At 32.1% G+C, this 25,594-nt stretch overlaps 1 protein-coding gene across 1 annotated transcript; it reads left to right on the top strand.

Moving 5' to 3' along the window:
- Window positions 1–310: 310 nt before the first annotated feature.
- LOC108913818 lies at window positions 311–24,649 on the top strand (the record flags this gene model as incomplete). The annotated part of the gene is made up of 6 exons (XM_018719446.1): window positions 311–340; window positions 4,850–4,989; window positions 17,036–17,477; window positions 19,335–20,019; window positions 22,487–22,944; window positions 24,382–24,649. Coding segments are annotated over exons 1-6 (2,023 nt in total), but the record flags the coding sequence as incomplete, so codon positions are not given.
- Between the last annotated feature and the right edge of the window lie 945 nt (window positions 24,650–25,594).

Raw genomic sequence — 25,594 nt, forward strand, 5'->3', positions numbered from 1 at the left:
TTCGTATCATCTGCCGTTGTTGGAGGCATTTTATATACTTGTTCTGAGACATATCCCATACAAAAAGTAGTCCATCGGCGCGCAGGTCAGATCAGGAGATCTGGCCGCAAAATCCGGCCACACAATCGGACCACCACGGCCAATCCACTGATTCCTCTTCCACTTGTTTAAGTAATTTTGTACATTTATGTGAATATGTGGCGGGGCTCCGTCATGTTGAAACCAGAAAGAATTTCTTAGTGCTAAATTTAAATTTTCTAAAAGCAGCGGCAATTCATTTTCTAAAAAATTTAAAGATTTCACCAGTAAGATGATCCTCGAAAAAATTGGGGCCTATCACGTGAGTACTAATTATTCCACCCCAAACATTTATAGACCACTTATTTTGGTGATCAATTTGGCGAACCCAATGAGGGTTTTCTACTGAATAAAAGTGCATATTATGGCGATTAATCACACCGTTACTTTTAAAAGTTGCTTCGTCGGAGAACAGCACTTTATCTATAAAATTGGGATCATCCCTAACCCTGTTTAACATCAAAATAGAAAAGTTTTCCCTGCTGTTAAAATTCCGATCATAAAGTTGCTGATGTAATTCCATGTGATAGGCGTGATATTTATGCTGCTTCAAAATTCTTTTGACGCTAGTGCGGTCTATACCTAGGCTTCTCTCAATTTCTCTAGTACTTGTTTGTGGATTTTCTTGTACAGTTAGTAATACTGGTAGTTGATTTTCTTCATTTGTTACTGGTTTTGTTAACTAATGCACGTTTTTTGAATACAACACTTCCTGTCTCTTCAAATCGGTTCAATAATGAGCGAAAAGCTTCAGGCCTTGGTTTTTTCTCGTTTTCCGGATATTGTGCCGCATACACTCTACTAGCTAATAACGGATTTCTTTGACATTCGTATAGAACTGATATCATATTGATCATTTTTGAACTTTTAGTCGTTATTTCACAGTTGGTTTCAGTCGTTCTTTGAAAAATTAAAGTTTCCAATGATTTCCTAAGAAAGTATTTTATTGAAGGGTATCATGTGCCATATTTTTTGAAAGCTGGTTTTATTGCCTTTAACATGGGCAAATAAAATTTAGGGTGTTCCATTTAAAAAAATTGACTTTCGAGTGAAATAGTCAAGCTCCATCACCCTGTATATTAGTCAGTGATTTTTTAATCAGTGAGGATTCATTATTATACCCAAGGATATGGTACATTTTGTACTAGGTTTTGTTTTTTGACAACCTTTTCAGATGGGGGAGGAATTTGATTGATTTGGGGGTAGTTTTTCAAGTTTAAGCGCCATTTTCTCTAAAACTATAAACTTTAGACTCATCAACCATTATATCAAAAACATCGTAGTAATAGGTAGAATTCATTTTAGTATTTAAATACAGGGTGTTCCATTTAAAAAAACATGTTTGGTTTGCCACGGACTTTTGTGTGCACCCTGTATAATGAAAATTTTTTTAGAATATGGATCTCTTAACTATGCACCTCGTGACAAAAAATTATTTCATAATTCCTCGTCGTTCAGGCGTAATCTTCCACCCCATCTTGGTTGCACCACCCTGTATATTATCATTTGTCTGTCTTTTGGGTCTGGGAACTGCTTGTTCCTCTCCCATTTCTTTCTTCAACAAAGAAAACATATTGCATTATATACAATTATAGAGCGGCACTATTAGATTGTTTTGTCAGCCTTTTCGGATCTCTCGTCTTTCCCAAATCTCTTTAGTGATTGTTAGTGACTGTAGTTAGTAATGACTAATTACAGTCACTAAAATTTTGATATAAAGTTAATTAGACTTTAAAATATTACTGAGAATGTATGCGTTGTTTATGAGACAATCATCAATAAGTTTTGACATAAGCCTACTTTGAGAAAAGTCACTTATTTTCTACACAGTAATATTGTAAGAGTTCAATTAAAAGCCTTTTTTCCCGAAAACCGTCCACATTAGCACAAGAGTACATTATTTTTAGAAAATAAAATTGTACATAGAAATTGTTGCCCGAATGGTAAAAAACCTAACCTTAAAAAAATTAGAACCTAAAATGTAATAGAAATGTAGCGTAACTAGCTCCCTCTATGAAATATCCAAAAAATAATTAGACCAGCGTATTTGGCATCCTTAAAAACCCCGGAATACAAAATTTCATAAAAATATTTCGCACCGTTTGGAAATTTTTGTAAAAATTCTATTTAAAAAATTTTATTTTGTCGCTCTATATCTCAAAAACTATAGGAGATAGACATATAGTTCATAAGACAAAAAATTCTTATTTTTTGTCATACTATCGCCCCCGAATTTACAGGAGGTCTTTCTGAAACATCGTGTATATATTAGACTACCGAAATTGCATATCTTGTAAAAACCTGTCAGTATTCCTAAATTTTATTAGGAAAATATTATTCCATGGCCATCACTTACATTACTTTATTCTTATTGGCCATTTTGTTTTGTTTGCGCTGGTGACCTCATAGCTTGATACACTACACACTATGGCACCAGCGGTATTTTTCTGTAACATGGTACGACTACAAGCGATAACCTTCAACTATTATAATTTTTTTTTAGTAACTGTTACTGTTAATAATATATTAAGTATTAATCAGATTTACTTAAAATGCCACAAAAAATCAAACGTAAATGTTTCTGTAAAAGTTACGCTTTATCTTGTGATATTTTTTTGTGGATATAAAGTACTGTACACTGTAAGAAAATTACAAAATACAACCCCAGAAAGTGAACAAAGATGACTTTTAAATAATAATCATTTTTTATATAATAGTCATTTTTTCTCTATCTCCCTTGTGGAGAAAGGATGTATTTTTTTTAAAATGAAACAGTGCACATACAGTGTGGAACAGCCAAATGGAATAAATTCAGTATCTCGATTATTGTGCATATTTATAAAAAAATCCCGGGACACGTCGATTTTGAATTCTGAAATGACATCCTGCAACAAAAAAAATCATTCCTAAATTCAAGCCCCTTCGAATGGCAGTTATAACCCCTCATTTGAAAGGTATTTTCATTCTCTATTCAAAAATACTATGGTTTTAATATTTATTGCAAAAATTAGCAGTAAAAAAATAAATTCATCAGTTTGATGAAATTTGCTACAGCAAACTAAAAAAAAATTAATTTCAACGAAGATATTCAAAATTCGTTCCTTGAACGTCTTGACCACATCCTAATCGTAAATAAAAATGTCTTCTAATGTTTTCCAACATCTGAAGCGTGACATACCTAACCGCAACCATTATTTTTTTTTTCAATAAAATTGGAAATGCCATCTATGAATAATTTTGATAAGTTTTTATATCTTCTTTTTAGTTGAAAATATTGAAAAAGAACACTGAAATTGTTTTTGCTAGCCTGCAAGAACAAAACACTGTTTTTATATTTTTGTTTGTTGTAACAAATTTCGTTAAGCAGACCAATAATTTTTGCAATAAATATTAAAACCATAGCATTTTTGAATAGACAATGAAAATACCTTTTAGATGAGGTATCACAAGCTTCAACTTCTCATTTAAAAATTTAGAGGTTGCAATTGCCCATCGAAGAGGGTTGAATTTGGGGATGAAATTTTTACAATGCAAAATGTCATTTCAGAATCCACAATGGATGTGTCCCGGGATTTTTTATAAATGTGCACAATAATTTAGATACTGAATTTATTCCATTTGGCTGTTCCACACTATATAGTGTAAGATGTAGCTAGTAAAAATATAAATACAATGCAAATAATTATCTAAAAATACGAGTAGGTAGGTATAGTTGTTACGATGTCAACTGGAACCTGTAAATCTTAAAGCTGAAATTTCTTCTTATGCTTTGACCATGGTGTGTCATAATTTATACTCGAATAGCAATTCGGCGAGTCCGGTATTGGTAAACTAGTCCGCCTGATGTATAAACTACTCCGTCTGATGTAGAATTGACGGCGGCGCGCTGGTCATCAAAGCAAACCTGTATTGGTCCACTAGGTCGTAAATAATTTTTTTGTATGGTACATGGGTTCACTTAGCTTTGCTGCTTTGTCAGTGCCGTGCAGAGCATTGCTTGGCGGGGTACGTATTATTACATATATATTAAATGATATTATTATTTGTTCATATCGTAACCAGTAAAGGGTAAGTTATTAAAATAAATGTTATATGTAATTATCTAGTAATTTAGCGTGACTCTCTGGAGACTTTGAAGCGGAGGATAAGGAAATAACTCGGGAAAATCCCCAAATAGTGGAACCGGTTTTTGTCGAAAGTATCGAAACAAACTCAGAGTTTAAAAACAAAGACGACGTATTATATTAAATATATGTGAATGTGAAAATTGAAAATAGTGAACAATCTGATAAAAAAGTTAGGAAACGGATTAACAAATTAACTAAGATATCCAAAAAAGGCCAATTTATTGCGTAATTAAAGAAACATTGATCACGATACAAAGAGGAAATGGAAAAATACAAAATTAAAGAAAATTGACTATTTTACCAGATGTAATGTGGCACACAATTTATAATATGTATAAAGAAAATAAAGTTCCTACTTTAAACATAATTCGAGATAAATTAAGCGATTATCCTGATTATAATTATAAATCTTTAGATATTTTACGACATGCTTTATTACAATGCGATTTTAATCATAAAAAACTTGACAATTGTATGGTAATTATATAGCTCAGAATATAGTATATCTAGACGAGACAAGGCTAAATTTTTCTGGACATCTATGGATTCCGTAGAATTTATAAGACATGTTTTTATGCGGTTCCAATTGAGGATCGTAACAACTATATCTTTTGATTTTTCTCATTCATTAATTTATTTTTTAGGAGGTTAATGGTGCTGTTATGAAAGAATATTTACAAAGAGTATATAATAGTATATTATCCCATCCAGATATTATGGCTCTAGGAGAGGGCATAGCTCAATTATTAGTACAACAAGCCCAAAGTATAGTTTTAATGCATAGGTAACAAAAAAGTGTTATTATCTAATTCTCAAATAAGGGAGATTCCTGATCAGTAACATACTATAATCAGTTATAAACTAATGATGCTAGTATTTGAGACGAATATAAATGAAAAGAAATATTACACACTGTCTGTACATACAGGGTGATTCATTAACAATGGGAAAATCGAAATCTGAAGATACTACACGTGAAATGGTGACCATTGGCGCAAACATGCCTTATCCGAAAGTTGATAGTTTCGGAAATACAGGGTGTTGAAAGTTAAAATTTTAAATCGTTTTTTTGCGATTATTCTGAAAATATGTAGGTTAGGAACTTGAAAATTTGTGAAACTATATTTTTTTAGGCGACGAATAAGATGCGTGTTGTAATTTCAGCATTGCTCATAGAGGGCGCCACTTACGACCAATTTTACCGAAAATTTAGTTAATAACTTTTTACCCTGTATGTCTAACATGAAACTTGATTCAAAACCTGAAAGAGCAATCATTTTTCCATTAATTATGTATTCTTGTTTCATTTCGGTATCTCGATCCGTTTTCGAGAAAAATCGATTTAACGAACACTATGTTTTGATAATACGAGAAATTAAAAGCGAAACAAACCAAGTGTTTCTTCGTGTTATTACAACAATTAACAATAAAACAAATAAAATACGTAATTATGATTTAAAGTAATTGTTCGAAGAATCCACCGTTGACACTGATACACTTTACACGTTTTCTGAGAGATCTTCGAGTTTGAAACAACATATTGGGATTGCGTCTGACTTCGTTGGCAGCGATTTGTATTCTTTGCCACAACTCTTCACACGAGCCAATAGATTCTTTGTAAACTATATCTTTCATTCGAGACCAAATAGAAAAATCAAGAGGATTGAAGTCCGGACTTCTGGATGGCCAAGCAAAAATGCTTACATGGCCAATCCAGCGATTTGGAAAAACTGCATCTAAATATGCACGCACTGGCCAAGAAAAATGCGGTGGAGCTCCGTCGTGCATGAACCACATGTCTCTTCTTAAATAAAGTGGAACTTCTTCAAGCCGTGGAAGCATTTTTACTTGGCCACCCAGAAGTCCGGACTTCAATCCTCTTCATTTTTCTATTTGGAAGAATCTATTGGTTCGTGTGAAGAGTTGTGGCAAAGAATACAAATCGCTGCCAACGAAGTCAAACGCAATCCCAATATGTTGTTTCAAACTCGAAGATCTCTCAGAAAACGTTGTGTAAAGTGTGTAAATGTCAACGGTGGATTCTTCGAACACTGACTTTAAATCATTATTACGAATTTCATTTGTTTTATTGTTAATTGTTGTAATAACACGAAGAAACACTTGGTTTGTTTCGCTTTTAATTTCTCGTATTATCAAAACATAGTGTTCGTTAAATCGATTTTTCTCGAAAACGGATCGAGATACCGAAATGAAACAAGAATACATAATTAATGGAAAAATGATTGCTCTTTCAGGTTTTGAATCAAGTTTCATGTTAGACATACAGGGTAAAAAGTTATTAACTAAATTTTCGGTAAAATTGGTCGTAAGTGGCGCCCTCTATGAGCAATGCTGAAATTACAACACGCATCTTATTCGTCGCTTAAAAAAATATAGTTTCACAAATTTTCAAGTTCCTAACCTATATATTTTCAGAATAATCGCAAAAAAAACGATTTAAAATTTTAACTTTCAACACCCTGTATTTCCGAAACTATCAACTTTCGGATAAGGCATGTTTGCACCAATGGTCACCATTTCACGTGTAGTATCTTCAGCTTTCGACTTTCCCATTGTTAATGAATCACCCTGTATAAAAATTTTGTAAATAGCAAAAATTTCAAGTTGAAGAGAATCTTAGCAACTGCATTTAAATTTTGTGTTTGACAAAACTTAATCAATGACTATCATATTAGCCGATATAGAAATTATAGAATGTTACAAATCTTATACTTTAATATACAGGCTAAGTCAGACTAACATCAGAGTATGTGATTACTTTTGAAGGGTTTTTATATCACCATTTTCCCAAAAATCTTCCCTTTAATTGTAGGTACCTACAAAAAATATATTTTTCCTATTAACACAAATATTCAAACTAAATTTAGTATAGTCTGGAATTGTGGGGAAGGTAGTTTAAGAAGTTACAGCACTTAGGCCCCATTGGGCCCCTTGTACTTGCTTCCATTCAGAGATCAATCCATCTGAGCCATTAACCAACCTGTTACAGAGAAAAAAGTAGTTGTGTTGCTCAGGGGGATCTTTCTAATGTAGGTCATAGAAGGCCAACATTCTCCCAATACTGATTCTCTTATTGACGAGACGGCAGTGCATTCACATAGCACATACTGTCTTGTCTTCCTGTTCACAACCCCTACAAAGAGGTGTTTCACACTTCCTTATGTAAAGAAGGTGTCCTTAGCCAACAGTGTTCAGTTCGAATACCTGTTGTCAGGTGAGGATTTGACCTAGACATGGCCAGGTATTGTTTGGCTGTATTCTAGGAACTCCTTAACAAAACAGCTATTTGTTTCATCCCACCATTTCATAAACTCTTAGTGGGTGTTTCATCAAGCAAAAGCCCACTGGAGAGACCAGGTCTACAAATATCGAGACCTGATGCTCTCCTGGCTAGGTTGTCAGCTTCTTTATTGCCATTGCACCGCTCGTGTCCCTTGACCCAGCATATAGATATGCTGTTGGAAACTGAGGCCACGATCAGTGCCTGGTGGCTTTCCCATACTGCCCTAGTCAGATGATTACTTAAGATCAGTACTGTCTGTGTAGATTCTTATGGTTTTACTTGTAGTAAGTCTACGGGTAATTTCTTTGATGGCTATGGTTATACCAGCTAATTTCGTTTGTACCATGGTCGCATGCCTATCCATTGTCCACTGATATCGGATATGCAAGGGTCTAGAATAAGTTCCACGTCCTGGACCTTCCTTCCTTTTTTGTCCATCAGTGAAGACGTTAATTACATCCTTGCTAGTGGTTTCCTCCTGTCTCCTGATGAAATTATTTGTAGGGTCTGTCCAATGCAATACTTTCAGTGTCTGCCTGCCTTCCTGACGACCCCATTCCATAGGCGACTAGCTTCTCCACATTCTACATCCAGTTTGAAAGTAACGTTCTTGAGGTGAAGCATAGTTGTCAAAGCCACTTCTCTTAGATAGATATCTAGAGGTGGCAGACAGCATTATCTCTATTGCTATGGTGGGTGTTGTTTGCATAGCTCCAGTTATACTCAGACAGGTAATCCTTTGTACCTGGCTGGCAGGCCCCCATTGATCTCACAATGGCAGTATTTATCCACAGGACTACTTTTGGTTTCATTCCCCAGGTTTTACCAATGGTCCTGCGGCACTGATCATAGGATATGTACACCTTTTTAGTCTCCTTTCAAAATGATTCTATGTTAGCTTTACGTTGAGTGTGACTTCTAAGTATTTCACGTCCGATGTAAAGCTTAGCGTAGTGTTTAGGAGAGTTAGTGCCTTTATTGGCCCCAGTTTTCACTTCCTCGTAAAGTGAACCATTTCCGTCTTCCTAGGGTTGACTAACAGCATGGTCCTCATACCACTTTTCAATAGTTCTTAGGGCTGTTTGCATTCTAGACTGTCTAGAACCAGTTTCCATAGCAGTTCTGATATAACACCTTCCCAAGGGCAGCCCCTTGCAATAATTCCTCTTGTGGAGGCATCCCCCACACTGACTATTTTAGTGAGCATATTTGATGTCCATCTATAGATGGTAGGAGAAACTCTTCTCTCCACAAGAACTGAGTTCATTTTTGGGAAGGCCATTTTGTCAATTGCCCCTTCTATGTCAATGAATACCCCTAGAGTGGACTCTCTATCGTCCAGGGGATTTCTTAATCCTGCCGACCACCTAGTGAAGGGCAGTGTCGGTAGATCACCCTGGACTGTATGTATGTTGGTTAGGATGTGTCTGGATAACCATTAGCACACTATTCCTTATATATTGCTCAGACAGCTTTTCCATCGTTTTCAGCAGAAACAAGGTCAGGCTAAAGGGGCGATGCGTTTTTGGGGTGGTGTAATTCAGCCTGCCTGTTTTGGGAAAGAACACAAACCTAATTTCCCTCCAACACTTTGAAATGTGAAGGTGTACGAAGCACAGCTTAAACATCCCTTCCAGGTGCGGCATTAAAACATCCATGCCCCATTGTAAAAGGGATATATGCCATCAGTGCCTGGCGATTTAAAGAGTGAAAAAGTTTGTATTACCAATCTTATTTTATCATCGGTTATAGTCTAGTTGACAATCTGTGTGTTCGTGACCACAGGTGGATGTTCGGTTTTGTCCGGCCATTCTTCCGATTTCATTACTGTGGATCGCAGGAAGCAATTCCAGTCTTTCATTTAGAATAATGGTTCTCTCGCCATCCTCTCTAGTTAATAAATCTAAGTCATGATCTTTCTCTTTTGCAAAGGCCTGGCAGCCTGCGAGTAGTCCTCAATCTCCTCGCAGTAGGCTCCATGCATCCCTTTATCTTCTCCTGGCCAGTTTTTTTAAAAGTCTCAGGTGGGTTTTGTATAGTTCCCAATATGAGTTTTGTCTGGACATTTTTGCTTTATTAAACGATATCCTGGCCTTCTTCAGTTCTGTCAGCTTCAGGCTACACCAACTCATTGTGCCAGTTTGCTGAACTGATCTGAGGGGGCAAGATGTTGTAAAGGCTCTTTTTATGGCGGATTGTATAGTATTCACAAATACCTCAATCTCTCCCAGAGGTGACATAGATATTTATCTTTGTCAGTTCCTTGGGGGTCCCGGAACAGTTTTTGACTAGTTTTGGTAATATTAATTTTATAATTTTTCCAACGGTGATCTGACATTGACGCAGTATCTGCCTCATGCCAGTTCTGGATTGCATTAGATATATGCGCCGTAGTCACCGTGACGTCTATTAATGTTTGACTCCTAGAGTTGACAAATGTTGGTTCACAGTCTCTAATACTTATACAAAGGTTGCTATCATTAATATAGTCATATAAAGACTTACCTATTTGTTTTCACTGTCCCAAGATACATGGTGTGAATTAGTGCCACAGGTGGCATAAGTAGGCTTCATAACCGTAAAAAAATACTGATGATTTAAGTTATGGGATGGGTGACAGCTCATTCGATTCAGGATCACGTCTAGAAAAATGTGCATAAAAATCATATTCGCACATAAACAATTGCAAAACTTATAAACAAATAAAAGATTTTGGTTTTTTGCAAATAACTCAAAAAATGTAAGCGTTACCGTCAGTTTGAAAAAAGATCTTAAAAGAAGAGGAATTTTCCCAACTGCTAAATCTCCATAGTCATTAACTATAATTTTCATTTAATGTTGAAAATAGGGCATTTAATGTTGAAACCGCCCTTAAGTTGTAAGAAATTTTTTTGACATTAAATGTTTATATGAAAATTTAAAAAAGTGATTGTATTATTTAGACACTTGAATAAAAAGAATTCCGCTAACAAAAAAGTTTTTTATAGATTTTTCAACAAATAGGACCATATTAATCAACTAAAATTTTAGAGTTTACGTTAACAATCAAAGTCGGATAATTGTTTAAAAAAAAGATGCTAAAATTATTTCGCTTCATGGAGATCTTTCGATAACTATAATTAACGAGATCACCTTATTGCAAAATCTTAAATATTTATTACCCAGTAGGAGAGATACGTAATTTTCACAAAAACAAAACAATCAAATTTCGCATTTATTCACTAAAACCAAAAACAAATCTTCAAGTCATTAACAGAATAATAAAGTTGTAAAATAAAATCGTTCTGCATCAACACTATTTACAAACTTTGAATTGCCGCTTTTACAAAATTAATCCATAAAACCTGAAGAACATCGGGAATGTCTGTTTTATTGAAAAATTATTTAAACAACTAAAAAATTTTAGCTAATGTTTTTTAATGTAACTTTCTAACATAAAAACAGTGCCGACTTTTATTCATTTTTAATTTTTTGTTAACTAAGAAAATACTTTGAATGTTAACGTGAACTCTAAAATTATAACTTTATTAACAATGGTCCTATTTGTTGAAAAATCAGTGAGAAAATTTTTTCTCGATGGAATTTTTTTTATTCAAGTATACATAATATAATTTTTAAAAAAATGTTATATTAACATTTAATATCATAGAACAAAGTGCATTCCTTTCGACGCTTAATGCCCTATTTTCAACATTAAATTAAAATTATAAATAATGACGATGAAGATTCGAGAGTTGGGACATTTTTATGGGAAATTTCCTCTTATTTTAGGATCTTTTTCAAATTGACGCTAACGCTTAAATTTTTCGAGTTATTTGCAAAAAACCAAACCTCCTTTTTTAAATTTGTTTTTGTTTGTAACTTTCGCAATTGTTTATGTGTGAATACGATTTTTATGCACATTTTTCTAGATGTCGTCCCGTATCGAATGAGCCCTCAATCATCTCTTAACTCGATTATCAGTATTTTTCACGGATTTGAAAATGTTAATTAGCCTAAAGTTGCCATTTCTGGGTGGGATAGTGTGCTACCAGTTCCTCGTTGGTGGTGCGGTGGCCGAATCCTCCGAGAGGTAAATTGATGCTATGACAACAGTCTGTTTGTCCTTTGACCAGGAGTGGGTTAGCTCCCAGCCACCCATCTATTCGAATTCCGGCATCTAGTGGCGTGTTGCAGGCATGATCTGCTTAGCCACCAGGCTAAGCAGATCCTCCGTCGACAGGGGTCGCCACGCACGGTACACGTGGGAGCTAGTCCGTGGAGTGCAAATCTTGCCATAGAACCGCGAAGTCCTATGTCTTCCCCTATCTGCCGCCCGGGGACACTTGGTAGGTAGCTCAACCCAGCAGGTATTTAGTATAGCAACTTAATAAAAAAAAATCACGTTTTTTCATGAAATGCTCAATTTTGTATGAAAAATGTCTTGAAATTTGTTCCAGTATCAAAACTAACACCAGCGTATTTTTATGATTGAAGAAAATGTTTACTTGTCACCCTAAGAAAAAATATTTATTTGTTACTACTGGTTAAAAAATGTGTTATAAAGAATATTAAAAAATTAAAAGAATATTCTGCCAAAAATTACAAATTAAATATACACTAGCACAGAAAACAAACAAAATTACAAATTTTCCTATAAAAAACCCTATTTATTTTCAAAAGTATCACTTACTCCATGTTTAACCTGATTTAATTTATAAGTTGATTTTAATTAAGATACAGTTTGTTGATTATAATTTTTATTCTATTTTTTTGCCATAGCTAAGGTAGTTTTTAATATATTGATTTGAAAATTGTAACAGATTTATGTTCATAAGTGATATTAATTTGAATACAGTTAGACGGAATCCTTCATTTAAAATCTACAGGGTAAAACGGTAATATTGCAACATTTAAAATTTTTTATAAAACGATTCATTAACATTTTTTATAGAACGATTCCTAAGAGCTCAATGAATCCAGAATTATTGAAGATAGAATTTAATGCATTGCAGTTCCCTCATAGTTACTATTACATAAAATTTGAACAAAAATTAATCAGTGGCATCAGATTTAGAAGAGGGTTTGAGGGGTTTTAACTATCAACATAAAGTAATTTGACATCTTATTTTACAAATTTGTATGACCGGATCATTTCCAATAATTTTACTGCCTGTTATTGTTTTTCATAGATTGCATCATTCACTGGTAAAAGTCCACAGACCATGACAATGTTAAGTACTCTTTAGCGGTGGATTATTATAGGTAAAATTTATGCTAGTTTTTCAGTAACTATAGATACATAATAATTATGAAAAGATTGAATCTATAATTTGACTTTCATTCAACTAAATGTGAATTTATGCAAAACCTTAAGTTATTCTGATTTTCACCCATGCTCTCTTTTTAGACTTTTAACCATGATTCTACAAAAAAAATCAGTTAGATCGTGTCGGTTTTGTAATACTAGTCAGTTAAATCTGAAAAATTCCGCTAAAAGATTCTTCAACAAACATCTAACATTTGTCACAATTACTAAGATATATTAGTATAATGATCTAAACGATTGAGGCGACTTGTCAAAAATCCTATTCACTGCAAGAAAACAATGGAACAGACTAGAAATAGCATGGGTGCTAAGATTTTGCAGCCTCTAATTTAAGCTCAAAATCACTTGTTAATTTTTTTTATCAAATTTTATATTTAGGTATTATAAGGTAACAGAACTGTGCCAAGTTTGAAGTCTATATCTTCAATGATCACAGAGCTCTTTGGATCATTTTAGAAAAAACATTCTTGTTTTTTATTTGTATTACCAATAATTCCTGAAGTTGAAACTTTGTTATTATACCCTGTATAATGAAAAAATATTGAGTTATTGCCAAAAACTGTTTGTACTGAGCTTTTAACAAAATATCTCAAATTTTGTATTTGTATTGTTATAAGTAGATTATTAGAATATCTTATATCTCAAAAATTTTTGTACATATCCAAATGGAAAAGTAACGTAACCGTAAATTATTTAGAAGTCTTTTTGTAGATGACACTGGTTCATTTATTCTTCAGCAAGACATTTTTACGGTCATCAAAAAAGTACTATTACTAAATCAAGAAAAGCTATTCTGGATCATGCAATAGAAAATCCACAAATAAGCATAAGATTGTAAATAATATATATTTTTCATAATGTTTTGTTTCTATGAGTTTTAAATCTCATATTATTTACAGTCTGTACGATATTTGTTGAGATAGAATTTCAAGAAGACCCCTGCGTCACTTTCTTGGAATTAACCGAGTTTGACACCCCAGGTAGACATTTTTTTTTAATATGGGCTCAAGTTAAAAACACTTAGCAAAGAAAAATGTTTTATTTAAATTCTATCTCAACAAATATCGTTTGACCTCTATGTAATATTATTCATTATCGTTATGTAGGTGACTAACGGCTGCAATAGTTTAATCATGATTAATGCTTAATCTGCATCAGATAGAAATTATGTTATGCTTCTTACACAAAAATACCTCTAGGGTAAACAAATTTTAATTCTTTATAGTGTGTCCAGAAAATGGTGGCCAATCCCTTAGATTTAGATAGTCCTCACAAAAATAATGTCATAGGCTTATTCAGAGCCTTCATAAATGTTTACAAGCCACGTGACCACCGAACTTAGGGATAGGTCCAACATTGCAAAGCTGGTACTGGTAACGAAAAATCACTAGATTTTGGCGTCACCAATATTAATGATTCGTTTACAATGAACAATGACAAATCATTACGTCTATGCTCGAGATAATACAATCGCTCATTGGTTGAATAGAATCTCGTGAAAATTACACCAATCATATCCAGTGAAAAAAAATTACGAGTCATGTGGCTTGTAATCATTTATGAAGGTTTTGTATAATTTTTTTATTCGGTAGAATTATTAGCTCTTAAAGTTGAGAGTTGAAAATCAATTTTACATTGAAATTTTTTGTTCCTCATTAAAAGAAGAATGAATAGATTTTGGATATAAGTTGTCTTTTTCGAAACTATTTTACTAATGTATTCAATTTTATGCACAGCTGCTTTGTGGCCTTTAGGAGTCTTGGCTTTTAAAAAAATTTATATACGTTTAAATTTTGTCGCTATTTTTAAGACTTCTTATTTCTTAAAGAGAAAATGAAGTACTTATTTGTTATCGATATAACAAACCTTTCTTGAAACAAACACGTTTAACGATAAATAAAAAAAAATTGGATGTGCAGGGGACTCCTACAAATACAATTTTGTAAAGAAAAAATCAAAAAGGCAGTTCGAAAATGATTTAAGAATACAAGAATTCTGCACGGCACTGGAAACTAGTCCACTATTCAACTGCTTTTACGGCTATTGTTATTATTAATTAATAAAATTAATTTGTGGTTTAAATAAAATAATTTGACATACCTGATGGTACAACAACTGTTCAAAAGTTTGTCCATCGACGTGTAAACACATTTGGGTCCGTCTTACTCAGTTTCTATGAACTAACGCAAATGTTGTCTTGCTTCACCATAAATTAAAACGATGTCCATCAACTCTGAGTTGCTATACACGTAAGCCATTTTTGACACTAACTACTAAAACACTATTGTAAACACTATCGCAACAACGATTGTAAAATCGGATTTCAGTATTCGGAGTCGCTAGGCCACGTGGCTCTTACGCCTATTGCTTCAATAATTTTTTTTCTCAGAAACAGGATTTTCCAAAAAAATTTTTTATGATATTGACTCCATTTCTCATGCCGCATCTATTCCCAAATTTTTTTGGATAAGTTGTGAATCACCTGTATTTCTGACATATGTTAATAATACCCCAAAAAACAACAACTGGGTCTTTGTATAGCAAAATAAATGCATAATGTCGAAAGGCATTAAATATTACATGCACATTTTGCTGCATAAATGACAGAATTTTGTTTTCATGCATTATTATTATTATTATTATTATTATTATTATTATTATTATTATTATTATTATTATTATTATTATTATTAAATAATCACAGAAACCAAAGTATCAACAATCAATTAGTTTTGGTCGACATATGTATTTGTTATACCTGCCCTGTTGATAAATTCTGTTATAAAGAAAAATTAGTGTTAATTTTCTATGACTCAAATTGTTCATGAATTCACTGTCAATATATTATATAATTTCTGCAACATTATCTGCATTAGTGCATTCTACTTGAAACAAGGTAACAATATCTGTTTTGTCTGCAAATTGCAAGGAAACACCTCTCTCCAAAATATCGTCAAGAAGTATAAAATATCTGCTGTTCTAATAATTACCCATTGGCAACCNATTATCATTATCATTATCATTATAATTATCATTATAATTAACATTATCATTATCATTATTATTATAATTATTATTATCATTATTATTATCATTATTATTATTATTATATGTCGAAAAAAGTATATGAGTAGTATCTTCATCTTTAAATGCATTTACCTCGAAAATGGTTCATTGTAACAACTACACTTTTTTCTCTTAACACAGTGTCTTAAAAATGGCAATAAAAATTAAAAAAATAAGTATAAATTTTTTTGTGTTCCAAGATTGCAGAGGGTGCTCTACTTCCGGGCAAAAAATATATTTTCAATAAGAATCATTGATGCAGGGATATTTTCTTTGCTTCCTGCTTCCGTATAACATATACAAAATTTTAATCATATGTCGATTTATAGATATTAATGAAAAACCATGTCATAAGGAGAACTTTAACACTAACTTTTAATTAAAGCATTTTTGGACTGAGTGAGTCGACTTATATTGAATTGTTTTTACTTAAGGAATTTGCGGTTGGTGTATGACCACTGTTTTCTGGGATACCCTGAATACTATCTCGTGTATTTTTATATTTCCACTGATTATATTCATTAACTGATATCTTTTTCCTTGTGTCAAATTGGGAACCAAGAGTTATCTCTTGGTAAAACTACATACTTTACTTTTTGTCTGAATCAATTAGTAATGACGTTGTTTCACAAAATCCCGATTTTCTCAAAAACCGTTATTTTTTTCGAAAAATTTGTAAGAGTAAATAAATTTTTAAAATTAAATTTCCTGTACTACTGATAAAACTTTAATAATTGGCATACTGATAAAAAAATCTATATCATTTTATGGACTCTCTACCGCTAGTCCAGCCCTTATTGGGCTTGCAACAAATTCATATTTTTACCAATTAAAGATAACAATCGCAAATTTTGTTGCACTATGTGTATGCATTGCTGAAATATTATTGTTTTTCAAAATTGAACACATCTTCTATCTCTTCAACGGTACATTCCAGAAAAAAATGTACATAACAAATCGGCATATTTTAAGATCCTCTACACGTTCCTGCTCTATGTCGGTAGAGTTATTAAACACCCTGTATATATTACACAACTTTTTTTAATATGACTATCCGAATTTAAATTTTCATGTTCAAATAATCCACCGCATATAACTGGCTTTGACTAATCCGGCCAGTATTTTGAAGCACTTAATAGCACAATGTTTTAGAGCCGTTGAAAATGTACAACATCGACTCCATAAATCTCAGGAAGAAGTTAAACAGAGACTTTGTAATTTCCATCCAGTTTTATCTAGAATAGGTCCTTGGTTACGATCTGGATTACGAATAGCTGAACAAAAGTTCAGCCAAGAAAACCAGTGGAGTGCACATGAAGAGGCTTTAGCTTTATGCAGTTCTGAAAGGTTATTTCAGACTGTCTATTTTCTAAATAGAGACCTGGCCTTTATGAGAGAGCGGGAACCGGCCTTATTAAGAGAACTAAGTAAAGACAAAATTCCAACTAGAAGTTTTTTATGGCCAACACAGATTTGGCTACCAACAAACTGGGTTATTAGAAGAAATTTTCAGGGACAGTCAGAAGTTGTTCCAACTGTTTTGAGTAAACAGGTTACTAGTATAACTACACCTAGATCAGATCCAAGTCAACCGGTGAGTAAAAATTTTATTATCAATAACATACGTACATTATAGTACAAAAAAAGTGGGTCAACCTGTCACATATTCATTGGGTATAAATTGGTTTTAAACATAGGTCCAGTAATGCTTTGTTTTCAAATTATTGGGTTTCTTTTTAAAAAATCGGTTTTTCATATAAATTTTAATAATCCTTTAGCCGATTTTGTTGAAATTTGGCAGTGTTATTTGTGGTAGAAAAGGGCTAATTTAACCCTAACTGGATTGTGGCGTCCTGGAAGGCACCTTAGCCCATATTTTTGACAAACAAATTGTGTGCCACTGACTTTTTAGAAACTTTTTTATTTTTTTTCGCATTAAGTAACTAAAAATACAACTTTTTTGTCTCTTGAATTTTCTCGTATTTTGTAGATAAAAAAAAAATCACTATTGCATGTCCCTGGGACAACATAATAAAAAATTAAAACTATCAAACTATCAAAAACTGGCATGTATCTGTTATTTTTTTCCATATCAATAGTCTATTCTGGCATTAGAAATTGTTATAAAAATTAATGCATGTTAAAAAAATTTTTGTGTTTTATTAATTATTACCTAACAAATAAATACAATAAAAAATTATTTTTTTCTCCAAAAAAGAAGCAAGATACGAAAAAATTCAAGGGACAAAAAAGTTGTATTTTTAGTTACTTAATGCGAAAAAAATAAAAAAGTTTCTAAAAAGTCAGTGGCACACACTTTTTTGTCAAAAATAAGGGCTAAGGTGCCTCCCAGGACACCACAATCCAGTTAGGGCTAAATTAGCCCTTTTCTACCATAAATAATACTGCCAAATTTCAACAAAATCGGCTAAAGGATTATTAAGATTTTTATGAAAACGATTTTTAAAAAAAAATTTGACACCCTGAATCTTGAAAACGAAGCATTACCGGACTTATATTTACATAAAATTTTCATCTCAAAGAATCACCACCCTTGAAGTTGGTACAAGTACTTAATAAACACCCTGTGTATCCTGTACATAGAACTGTTATCACTATTTAAAGTTAATAAAAATCAATAACTCCCTTTCTTTTAAGGTTAAAATTATGTAGACTTTTAAATTATGTTAGCATACTATTTGTGTAGTGTTAGTAAAAAAATTGGAGCGTGATCGGAAAAAGGGGGTTATAGTAGCTGTTGATCGTCTTCCGGTTTTTATTTATATGCGCTTGTGATTCCTTTATTTACTTTATTTTTTTCTACATTAAAATTTTAATTTTGGTTTACGAGATATTGCAATTTATTTGGATATGGAGTAGGAATTTTTTGTTTATGGTATGATTAAGACTTAGTAAACTAAAATTGGAGAAACTAGTGAAAATTTGAGAGGAGTAACAAAAATTAAATATATTTGATAGTTTTATAGAAACAAAATGGTAAAATTAATTAAAAACAAATAGTATTTAAAAAAGTTTGATAACAATTATTAATTAAATATATTCTCAATTGCATACTTTTAGGTTAAAAAAACTGTTTTTATATATAATTTTGTTCTATTAATATTATTAATTGTATACGCAAAGTGGCTGATGAAATAATCCTAAGTAAAATGTGGAAACAAAAAGATCTTTCTGTAGTAGCTGTTACATGTTTTGTCAAGGGTAATGTTAATTTTTATAAGTAATAAGTATGTATTTAATAACTGTATACAGAAAAATGTTTTGAATGTTACTTATCCACTTCTTCCCACCTGGTGTAAATTTACATATTGTGACATTTTTTTTAACTCGATTTTAAATACCACTTTAAATTGTACTAAGAAATATTTTGTAACTATTTATTTTTAGGTATTAAATATAAAGAAATATTTTGTAAACTATTTATTTTTAGGTATTTCTAGTTGAAAAAGAAATAGTACGAACAACAACAACTCGGTGGCCCTTGTGGCGAATATTTAATTATTTCCATCGAACATGGTGTTGGACCTGGAATGCAATGTTCTTTTTTGGTATAGTTTTACCATGGTGCAGTCCTGTAGGTCTCAGAGCATTATTTTCTGTAGAACCATTTATGCCAGATTTAGAATTATCTCAAATTAATGGAACCTTGTTTCCTCGTAAAAGTAGTTTGACTTCTACATTGACATCTCGGTTAATAAATCTTTGGAGGCATATTTCAAAGTCTCGGACTCATTTTGAAACAAAACCAGATACGGGTTTCATTGGAAAAGGTTTAACGAGACATATTAATAGAATTTGGAATTATTTTATTAAAGGTGTATTTGGTACTATTGGATTAGTTGTTATTTTTCCTATAGTATGCCTTGGAGTTATATTATCAAGTTTGTTTATTGCAATAACATCTGTAATCTGGATGCCAATATTAACTTTGGCAATACAAGTTACTAATGCTCTTATATATGATTTGGATAGTTCTGAACAGAAGAGAAATAGATACTTCATACTCTGCGAAGCTCTCTTATGGAATATGACTTTACAAGGTTTAATACAGCCGGTGACATCTCTATTTGTAGCAGTTATTGTTTGTCCTTTTGTATCATTCTTAATATTAGCAGGTAAGGCATGAACAATTATTCTATTTTTTCTTAAACAGGGTGTAACGGCAATGTTACAATAAACAATTTGCAGGCGGGTTATAATTTTTTAAGTCAATGTAGATGAAAACACTATTAATTAACTTAATCAAATTGTTCTTATGCACAGTCCAATTGCTAATCATTTTCCAATTGAAACTAATACAATTTTGACAGTCAACAGAGGTGAATAATAAATTTTTCCCGTTTTATAATTTTCACTATTTTCTGTATTTGTTATATTTTTATCAAACATTAATGGTACTTATTTTGTTTTCATTATATCTTTCATTTTACTTTACAATTGGGAACCATTAACAAAAATAGTCTAGTTGGTTTGATGGTTTTAGAAAACTCATTATGACATCAAAATGATGTCTTCAGACTATACCGACAAAAGCAAAAAGAAATTTGATGAAAATTTGATAGAAATGGGGCGAAATGTGTTAATTGAATAAATCCTAACTATTGGCATCAAAATTAACTGTCTAAACAAATTATTTGATGTTGAAGGAAATTGTGTATTTCAGATTTAGGTAGACTATTTCAAACAGTTTTTATAGAATGCTGCATTTTTATCTTAAATTCCAAAAATCATAGTTTCATTTTTAAATCTAGTGATAAATCTAATGGTTTTTCATTAATATCTGAGAACTGACATGTGATACCTAATTCAAATTTGGTACATGTTATAATGGAACGGAAAGCAATAAAAATCATTTTCAAACATTTGACTTTTCTTTGAAAATATTTTCCTCCGTGAATGTTTTATGAATGATCTGTTCATTCTGTACAAAAAATGCCTCTAATTAGTTTATCTTAAAATTGCTAGATTTGATGTAAAAGAGACAATTTAATATGCCGTTCCAAAAAAATAGAAACTGAAATTACTAATTGGTTGTATATCTTATTTTAACAACTATGTTTATAAGAACTTTTTGTGTTTTTGTTCCAATTGATTAATCTCTTTAAAAAAAAAAACGAAAAAAATCATATAAATATAGCTGCTAAAATATATAATAATTTTGGTATTTTAAACTTTTTTTTGGAGTAGAAAATCCCTAGAAACCACCCCTGCCACACCATAATCAGGCTAACCCGTGTAACCCTGGGAACAGTGAGTTTAGTCGCTTATTTTTATTGAAATAATTAAATTTCACACCACAAGCATGCTAACCCGCCTACTCCATATCCCAACAAACCCCTAGAAACCACCCCTACCAAACCACAAGCAGGTTAACCCACGTAACCCTGGGAACAGCGAGTTTAGTCGATTAGAACTGATAGAACTGTTCCCCGCGTCAGGTGTGTTAGCCTACTTGTGGTTTGGTAGGGGTGGTTTCTAAGGGCTATATGGGTTAGGGGGTAGGCGGGTTAGCCCCCTTTGCGCCCATAAAGACATTTGTTCAGGAAGCCGAGATACGTGACATATAAAAATTCAGCCAATTTAACCGGGAGCCATTTCTCATAAGGTTTGTGCGGGATCCTTATAAAATTCTTTAGATATTTTTCATCATACATAGAATTAATAATTTTTTAAAACTCCTGAAGTTGTCTGGATAAAGATACAAAACATTGACATCCCGAAAATTGTATTTTATTTAAATTCCCATTTGGCTAGAAATCCCACCGTACTACCAACTGCTTATAAAATAAAACTTGACACAGCTAATGTGACAAAATTTATGTAATCCAAAGAGAAAAAATATTACTCTTTGCACCACAAATTATCTCGATATTCACATATCACTCAACTTTTCAGCTTAGAGTCACAAGATTAATACATACTTCCAAAATTGTGAGCCCTATTCTAGTACTTGATTTCCCTGTTAGTTCCGGCATTGACTTAGTGCCCAAAAGAAAACCCTAAACCGACCAAGCGAGCCCTGCACTGATTTAATTTCAGGCAATTCCCTGCATTTTCCTGATTCATTTTTTAATCACGTTTTCTACTTAATGTGACAAATTTTTAGGTGTCATACCTGTAAGTAGGTACTATGAGGGAACTGTTCTATTTCAAAGTCTACATCTTCAATGGTTCTTAAGATAAGATTACAATATTTTACATTTAATCTTTGAAAAAAATCATACGACTATTAGGAAACATTTCATGAATAAATTATGTTTTTTTTAAATTTTAAATAAGGAAATTAGTCCTGAAAGTTTGTGTCCAATGTCGCTGTTACACCCTGTATTCCATTATATTGAAAAAAATATATATTTTGCTGTTACGTATTTATTTTTTTTCTAATTGAATTTTCACAAATAAATTATTTCCAGTCATGCTTTTTTTAATTTAACTTTCAAATTTAAAACAATGTTTTATTGAGTTCCAAAGAGTCCTAGGATTGTTTTTCTTTAAAATTACTAATAATAATTATTGACAATGAGCTTATATTTTTTAATCATGGTATATTAGTATTTTTCAGTATCAGTAGATTTTTTACAGGTGGAGTAACAAGATACTGGCTTCGTTTGCTTTGGGATGCCATGATTTTTCATGTAATTATTAAGAAACGGGGACGAGTTCCAGCAAGTGATAGTTTTGTAGTTAAAAGAATAGCTGGACCGGGCCTTGCATCAGATTATTATTTTCAAATTAGTCCAGAACAAGCTCTGGCAGCATTCGAAGCAAAAATGGAATGGGATGAACTTGCCGTTTATCAAACAGATATAGAAAGTACGATAATGCAACCCCAAAAGGACTTTAGTCATTTTGTGGAGGCTTGCTTTGGAAGCTTTTCTGCACAACTTTCTAAAAATGGACCATATAAGAACTTGGAGAAAGAAGCTCAAGATTTGTTAACTGTATTACATGAAAAACTGGAAAGGCGGAGAAGAGATTTGCAAACAGGTCTCAGTGTTGTAGTCAAAAGTAAAATTAAATTGTCTACTCCAGAATTAAAGGTAAGCGATAATTATAAGATTTATATATTATTATGCCTAATTTTTACCTGCAGAAATGTTCTGCATTTGTTAAGGTTAGAAGAAACTTTACAGTTAATGTCAAATTATTAAATAAAACTATTTATTACTGCTGTACTTAAGGGGTAACGCCACTCTAGAGGTTGGAAAAAGGTGATTTTCGTGAATTTTTAAGGAAAAATCGATACAAGATATAGTGTCAAGGCAAAAGGGCTTTATTGTACATGTTTTCAGGTAATATTGTGATTTTTTTTAAATGATTTGGATACAAAATGATGCCTGTAGGCTATGGCAAGCAACGGCACCTTTTTTTCAGAATGCTGTATGTCCGGTAGGGTCTTGGAACATAAAAACAAACATTTTCTTATATTTATTATATACGAAAAGCTAGGGAACATTGTAGGGAAATTAAAATATATGAATAACACAGCTCTACAAAAAAAGTGGTAGGTCCGAAAGACAAGACCATGTTTTTAGGGTCGTTGAATTTGATCCGTGTCCGTTTGATCCGATTAATTCGAAAAAATTTTGTATATTAGGATGTTTCCTATTTTCAAATAAAGATTATTATATTATTATTATTAGTTCGGGGTTGAGGTCAGTTCAAGATCAAATATAGAAAATCAATTGCTAACAAAGGAAATCTACTTATCCATACATTTTGACCTGATCAGGACAAGGTTAAGGGCAGTTCAAGCTCAAATGTAGAGCACCAATATATTTATTCATTTTTGGGGTTGCTGCTCAGGTATGCTAAAATATTTTCAAGTTGTAAACTCAAAACACTCAAGCATTTATGTGTATTAAAATTTGAATAACGAATAAGATTAAAAAAAAAGGATCTCTGAGCTTGTGACTCTAGAGTTAATTGTTTTGACATGACAAAATTCTAATATCAGTAAAAGTTAATTAAGTAAGCTTTAAACCATTGTGTCCATTTATGCTTCATGTATATTAATTTACACAGTGAGTCCATGTCGATTGAGGTTATTGAGAACAATTTTTCAAGATAAGATGATGATTCCTTGATGAAACACATGAAGTCAGTATATCACTATTATGGTATCGAGACTACTACTCACTTTTGTGGTATCAAGCTACATATTTTGTTGTCAAAAGACCTGCAGAGTGAATTTATTTCATGTTTTCTCAATTTTAATGGCAAATATCATTGCATGCAGCAAGTGGATGCTCTCCACTTCGAAAAAACTTGTGTTCCCAATTTTTCCCCCAGCTACAAGTTTTTTCCTAAATTCTTCACATAATAAAGCTTGGTTAAAACATGTATCCAAAAATCAACTTTTTCTAAATTCTAGAGTGACTTTACCCCTTAAAGAAGATAAGAACTATTATTTTTATTTATATAAAACCATATACAGAATGTTGCAGTATTCCACCGATATTTCCGTTGTTTCACAGATTGCTATTCAACAAGGTGCTTTGATGCTGGAACGTTTCTATCCTACCCATATTTTACCTAAATTAGGTTGTACCGAAGAACAGTTTTGGGAAAGTAGAGCTCTGAGTGTGGGTGATTGGGCTGGACTTGCTGGCCTTTTATATTCAGAAACTTTTAGTTTAGATATTCTTACACCATTAGCTCATACAGATACTTGCTTTAGACTTGATCCTCACCCTCAAGCTGATATAACGAGATATACTGAAATGGTACAGTGTGCTCAGCTTGGTAAGTACTAATTAATTGCAAATATGGTAGTTGATTGATTTAAAAAAGAAATAACGATATGGTTTTTATGTGGTAGTTTTGAAGTGAAGTTTTAGCAATGTGCACTATATATGGGATAACTTAACTTTAACAATGGAGCCCAGTAATTTTAAAAATAATAATTTTTTTCACGTGAACATTTTTCCAAAAATTCCCCCTCTTTGAATACAGAACGATAAAGATTTAAAAACAAATCGGGCACTCCATGCCAAATCGTTAAGGTTGAGAGACCGAACCGTTTTTAATTTTCCTTTTAGTACCTAGTAGCTTTCATGAATTTTTTCATATTTTTATTTCAACACCTTAAGGAGTCATAAGCATTTGAATATTTTGGGTAAAAAATTTTCAAATATCTGTAACTTGGCAAAAACTAAAGGTATCATATATATTTTTTTTTTCATTTTGTTTGTTTTGAGATGTAGTTTTATATAAAAAATATAAAAATAATACATTTTCTCATTCAAATTCTCGAGAAATCAATATGCAAATTTATGAGACATGTTCTTGAGTGTGATCTTTTTTTTCGAATTAAGAAAAATATGTTTCTGGCATTTTAATTGTTTACAGATAATGTACACTATTAAACCAAATTTTATTATAGAAGTAAATTGTGATGACTAATTATTAAAAATAGAATATTTTAAAAACTACTACTAATATTGTCACAACTAAATATCTAAATTAGTTATTGACATTGTGAGAAGCATTTCTGATAATGCGGAAAAATTTACTATTTTTCTGATGCTGCACCACACCAATTTAAAAATTATAAAAACCTTATCAATGTTTATTACCATAAAAGTTAGTTTGGAATATTAATAGAATGGCATTATTTTGCTACTGCTCATGAAAAAAAAAGGTGGTATAATCAAAAGATTAGCTGTGAGATGGAATATTTAGTTAATA

This window comes from Anoplophora glabripennis, unplaced genomic scaffold (genome assembly GCF_000390285.2).
Source record: "Anoplophora glabripennis isolate ALB-LARVAE unplaced genomic scaffold, Agla_2.0 scaffold942, whole genome shotgun sequence".
Classification (NCBI taxonomy): domain Eukaryota; kingdom Metazoa; phylum Arthropoda; class Insecta; order Coleoptera; family Cerambycidae; genus Anoplophora; species Anoplophora glabripennis.